Here is a 5,289-nt window from a genome sequence, read left to right on the forward strand (position 1 = left end):
CATCCTCCATCCTGCGCCGCGGCGCGCTCCGTGCGCCACGCCACCAAATCAGCGTTTCTTGAGCGCCGCAAAGCGCGCCTCCAACGAATCCACCTCGGACGCGGACGCGGACGCTGCGTTCTTCTTTGCCTTCTCCTCCTTGCTCGGCCCTGCGGCCGTCGCCGTAGTTGCCGCTGCACCGCCCCCGCCCCCGCCGCCGCCCGGCACCTGAGCGCCCGGCGTCTTTGGCGTGCCCGTCGCCGCTGCCACTCTCGCGTCGGACTGTGCTGCGATTGGAGCTTTGTCCGACAGTGCTTGTGCGGCTGTTGATTCGTCGCCTCCGTCGTTGACATGGTTGCCGGCGGCAGCAGCGGCATCGGCGGCGAGAGAGTCGGAGGGAAGCGACGGCGGGGCATCGAGTGTCGCTTCCTCTAGGTACGGCGAGGAAAAGGGCACGTTGTATGCTCGACAAACTGAGGTGGCGAGAGAGAGAGTAAGGAAAGGAACGAAAGGCACACGAAGGAATGTCAGCTTCCTCCATTCCCCCCCCCCCCCCAACGACAGCGCCGGGGGGGGGGGTGGGGGGGAGGCAGCCTGGCCCAAAAACCCAAGCAGAATACGTGCTGGCTCTCATCCCTGGCCCCCTTGCTCTTCACCTCCCACAACCAACCCCCAGCGCGCAGGCCTCGCGCTGCTCTCTCTCTCTTGGCGCCTCGTCGCCGCGCGTCCGCCTTGACAAACACTCACCTTCAGCAATGTAGCTATCGACAAAGCCCCTCTGCTGCACCTGAGCCTTGAGCCTGTCGGTGACTCTACTCGGCACGCAGCCATCGGCATTCTCCGTGGCTCGCAGCGCAAACTCGCGCGTGTACTTTGCCATGAGCATCTCGCGCAGCGCGTGCAGTTCGCGCAGCTCGGTGCGCGGCGCCGCGTGGATCAAGGCGCAGAGAGGCTCCAGGAGGGAGGCGTCTGGTTCCCGCCTTTGCCCGCCAAGGGAGGTGAGCAGGGGGGGCGCGGAGAAAAGGAAAGAAAAAGGGAAGAGAAGAAACATACCCGGGGAGATCGAGCAGTGCAAATCGAGCCTATGGGTGCGAAGGAGGCAGGCTTCAGAAAGGGAGAGGCAAGAGATGCAAACGCAAGAGAGAGATAGAACGCACAATGAGCATCTCAGCATACAGCTCGAGCACTTCTAGTAGCTCGACGTGGATCTTGGGGTGGGGTGGAGGGAGGTGTGTCAGCGTGGCCGGGCCTCTTGCCTACTCCCGGCACCGGCTGCGCCCTCGCCGGCGCTTTTCCTCGCAGAGAGAGTAGCAGCCAGCCTCTCTCGAAGCTGTGGTGCCAAAGCAAACCAAATGGCAGTCCTACTCATCCAATCCATCCATCTCCTCGTTGCCCTGCCCTCACGATTGCCCTTTCCCTTTTTCCATCTCCTCACTCACATCCTCGGCGACGATGCCCTCCGTCTTGATGCGCGCCGTCTCGAGCTTGCCCTTCTCCACCAAGCTGGCCACGTCCCTGCGGTCGCGCTTGGCCAGCGTGGACTTCTTCTCCTGCAGCATGCGCAGACGCTGCACGACGAGCTTGAGCTGCACCTTGGTGCGCGTCGAGGAGGGCGCTGGCGGCATGGAGGGCAGGCAGGCAGGCAAGGGAGGAGGTGGTGGAGGGCAAAGATGCACGGACCACAAAGAGACGCGCCGCGCGCGCAGCTCAGAAGCAGCCTGCAGGCGCCTGCCGCGCGCCTCGCTGCAGTGGCAGTCGCGCCGAGAGCTCGATGCGCGCCTTCGCCTTATCCGTCTCACCACCATCCTCCCTGCCCTTCTTTCATGCCGAGCCTCGACGCACCCTCGGCGCGCGCCACCGCTGCCAGTGGTGCCGGCAGTGGCGCAGCGGCAGCCAATGCCGCGCTCGCCTTGCTTGCACACGGCAGCAGCAGCAGCAGCAGCAGCAGCAGCGACAAGGCTGCCTCAGCAAGCCACCAGGCGATCCATCTCGATGCTGCGCTGCTGGCGCGCTTGAAGAACAGTGTGCCGAATCTGGGTCCTAGCATCGGTGCGTGCGTGCGTGTGTGTGTGTGTGTGTGTGTGTGTGTGTGTGTGTGTGTGTGTGTGTGGGTCTTGCGCGCTAGGAGAGAAAGAAAGCGAGGCGGGGACTGATGCAGACGCATTTGGCAGAGCTCGCGGCGTTTCTCAAGGCCGACTTTGAGGCACAAGGATATGCCAATCGCATCTTGGACGCCACCTCCGAGGCTGCAGCAGGAGGCGCAGGCGGCGGCGCAGCAGGCAGACGCTCCGCAGCAGGCGTCGAAGCCAAGTCCGCCTCTGCTGCTGCTGCTGCTGCGACGACGACGACGACGACGACGACGACGACTGCGGCAACGCCATCGAGGCTCACCGTCTCCGCCTCCGCCTCTGCGGGTGCAACTGCGACTGCGACTGCGACGGCGACGGCGGCTGCGAAGGCGACGGCGGCTACGAAGCCGTGGACGCCTGCGCAGCCCTCGCAGCAGCCGTCCGAGCAGTGCGATGCCATCTCTTCGCCGCCGCAGCAGCAGCAGCAGCAGCAGCAGCAGCAGCAACGAGGGCAAAGGGAGAGCACGGCGGGCAAGGATGTCGAGGGAGATGTGTCGGTGGCGCTGAGCAGGTTGAATCTGGCCATTGACGATGTGGGCAGAGTGATCAAAGATGAGGTGAGTTGGTTCTTGCACGACAGGGAGAAAGTCGGGCAAGGAGGTGGCAAAGGGCGAGCAGATGAACCTGACTGATTGAGATGTGCATCTGCTACTTACTGCGCCGCAAAAAACACAGGTGACGGAACATGCGCCACTGTTGCTTTCGCACACCAACGCCATTCTCTCTCTCTCCTCTTCTTTTTCCTCCAGTCAATCCTCCCTCTCTTCTCTTCGCTCCTCTCTCTCTCTTCTCTCCTCTCGCATCTCCCTGCCCTACTCGACGCTGCAAACATCTCGCCGTCGCCTCGCGCGCGTCAGAGGCGCAGAAATGCTGCTGGCGCGCGCCGCGCGATTTGTGACGCTGGCGCAGAGATTGGAGAAGCAGATGCAGTGGCTTGGCATGACGGAGGAGGAGGGAGAGGCAAAGGGAAGGGGATTGGCTAGAGCGGCACTTTGTGTGAGGGAGCTTAGTGAGTTCCAAAGGAGAGAAGGAAGACAGAGGGAGGAAAGGGCAAAGCGGAGGAATGATGTGCTGATGCAACGAGTGATAAGCGGCACTCTTGGCGACGCCTGAGAGCGACAAGCCGAACTCAACGCAAGCCAACTCGGTGCGGAAGAATGGCGCTTCAACGCCTGCGTCCGCCTCTTCCTCCTCCGACGACGACGACGAAGGCGCGGTCAGCGACGCTTCTTCTTCTTCTTCCTCCTCGCATTCCGACGAGTCTAGCTCCGACTCGAGCAACTTCAGCGCGCACACGGGCGAGACGCTGCCTCTGACGCAGCTCGACTTCGTCAATGCCTACCTGCCGCTCATCGACGAATGGCGTCTGGGCGTCACGGACGCCATGGAGGACATGGTCGTCCGAGGATTGCGCGATTTGGTATGTGGTCCCCCCCCCCCCCCGCCCCGCCCCGGGCCTTTCCGTCTTCGCCTTCATTGCTGATGACATGGTGTGGTGTGGTGTGGGGGAAAAACAGTCGCCAGCTCTCCTGGCAACGTCTTTGCAGACGGCCTTCAACCTCGCCCAACTGCCCGCACTCGTGAGAGATCTACTGGCCGATCTGACAGATGTGATCCGTGAACGAGTGCGTGCTGCATTGGACGTTGGAACGTTGGCCAAGGAGACTGGTGTTCGCGGTACGTCATTGCTCCTCCAGCTGCCAGGCTTCATTTTCCTTCTCTTGCGTATTGTCGCCCGGAAGCTGACGCTGATCGGGTGATCGTCTTGGCAGAGCCTACAACCGCGCCCACGCCCTCGTCGTACGCCTCCTATCGTTCCCGTCGCAACTTCACGCCCGCACCCGCGGCCGACGTGGGCGCGGCGCAGGCATGGACGGCGGCGCTGTGGCGCCGCCTCGAGACGCTCCTCGTCGCCGAAATGGGCGCCGTGTGCGCAAAGGTGTACACGCTCGAACGAGTGCTGCGCCTCAAGAACGACGGCGCCACGGGCGTCAACTTCTTGGACGAGGCACTGAGCGTGAGTACTGTGTGGTTGGGAGAGGGTGGGGGAAGAAGTAAGAGAGAGAGAGAGAGAGGCTGATGGAGTGCAAATCACGACACCCCCCCCCTCCCTCCCCGCCGCGGCAAAACAGGTCCTTGGCGATCTACCCAGCTTTCTGTTCTGGACTACCGTGTCTCAATCGCTCGAGAGTGCCACTCGGGAAGCTGCCAAGTGTGAGTCTCCTCCTTTCCACGCGGGAGGGAGGGGGGGGGGTTAAGAACGGGAGCAGCAGCAGCAGACTCTGATGCGGCCTTTTGCTCTCCCCCCCACACACACACACACACAGCCTCGCCATTCGTAGCCGAAGCGCTAGGAGCAGGCTATCCTCGCCTGCTGCGTCTCTTTGCCGACTTCTTCAACCGCGTCTCCAACTTCACTGGCACGACGTATACGCAACTTGAGCAGAGGTGAGTGTGGGCGCATCGAGCGCGCGGGCTGCCGTTCAAAATTTTGGCAACTCTCAAGCTGAGAGACTCGCATGCGCTTCCCCCCCCCCTCCCCCACAACAGTCCCGAGACATCCCTCATGCTTCGCAGCGTCTCGCAGTTCGAGACCGCCTATCTCACACGCAGTGCTGCACGTCTTTCAGAAGCAAGCGGCACACTTGCTCCCAGCGGCAGCGGCGGCGCTCTTTCTCAACGGCCTGCGCGCGCTGCAGGAGCAGCAGCAGCGATCCTGGCAGACGTCAATGCCGAGACGCTCGCCCGTGTCGTGGCAAACGAACTCGATGCGGCCAGGTTTGATCCTACCTTGCTGAAGCGCGTCGCAGCGGGCGTGGAGCAAACACTGGAGGGTGTGATGGGCAAAGCCAGCAGTATGGTGAGCTTTGTGCTGGCCCCAAAAGCCACAGGGGGGCGAGCCGTTGCCCACGCACCCGTTTCTCAGCACACTCGCTGACCTACACACCACCCGCTCTTTCTCTCTCTTGCCCCAACCCCACCAACAGCGTGCCACGGATGCATCAGCATACACGCTCACTGCCAGCGAAACCACGCCGGCGCAGAGCCTCAATGCCGAACTCAGCAACTTTACGGGCCGCCTTGCGCGAGGCTTGGCGCAGGCGGAGAGCGAGGCGCCGGACGTGGTGCTGCCTGTGCTGCTGCGACTACGCGAGGTGCGTTCTTTGCCCCTTCTCCGCCC

At 62.9% G+C, this 5,289-nt stretch overlaps 2 protein-coding genes across 2 annotated transcripts; one reads left to right on the forward strand and one right to left on the reverse strand.

Annotated features, from left to right (window-relative positions):
* FA09DRAFT_330714 (DUF292-domain-containing protein) lies at window positions 1–1,631 on the reverse strand. Its single transcript, XM_025742714.1, has 5 exons — window positions 1,419–1,631; window positions 1,137–1,187; window positions 1,033–1,061; window positions 727–959; window positions 1–452 (listed from the first exon to the last, which is right to left on the reverse strand). The coding sequence occupies exons 1-5, from the start codon at window positions 1,602–1,604 to the stop codon at window positions 49–51; spliced, it is 903 nt and encodes a 300-aa protein (XP_025597348.1). The 5' UTR covers window positions 1,605–1,631; the 3' UTR covers window positions 1–48.
* A 146-nt stretch (window positions 1,632–1,777) lies between these two features.
* On the forward strand, window positions 1,778–4,560 carry FA09DRAFT_346405 (hypothetical protein; the record flags this gene model as incomplete). The annotated part of the gene is made up of 8 exons (XM_025744749.1): window positions 1,778–2,028; window positions 2,151–2,665; window positions 2,784–3,117; window positions 3,200–3,528; window positions 3,626–3,785; window positions 3,881–4,125; window positions 4,241–4,322; window positions 4,436–4,560. The coding sequence occupies exons 1-8, from the start codon at window positions 1,803–1,805 to the stop codon at window positions 4,558–4,560; spliced, it is 2,016 nt and encodes a 671-aa protein (XP_025597349.1). The 5' UTR covers window positions 1,778–1,802.
* Window positions 4,561–5,289: the final 729 nt, after the last annotated feature.

Source organism: Tilletiopsis washingtonensis (assembly GCF_003144115.1).
Source record: "Tilletiopsis washingtonensis strain MCA 4186 unplaced genomic scaffold FA09scaffold_14, whole genome shotgun sequence".
NCBI classification, from domain to species: Eukaryota; Fungi; Basidiomycota; class Exobasidiomycetes; order Entylomatales; genus Tilletiopsis; species Tilletiopsis washingtonensis.

What these genes read in the sequence shown, in the direction of transcription:
- FA09DRAFT_330714 (XM_025742714.1), bottom strand. Translation starts at nt 1,604, where the DNA reads ATGCCGCCAGCGCCCTCCTCGACGCGCACCAAGGTGCAGCTCAAGCTC. An exon ending in AGGGCATCGTCGCCGAGGAT is followed by an intron (nt 1,188 to 1,418) that starts GTGAGTGAGGAG and finishes CCCCACCCCAAG; the next exon opens with ATCCACGTCGAGCTACTAGA. An exon ending in GCACTGCTCGATCTCCCCGG is followed by an intron (nt 960 to 1,032) that starts GTATGTTTCTTC and finishes TGGCGGGCAAAG; the next exon opens with GCGGGAACCAGACGCCTCCC.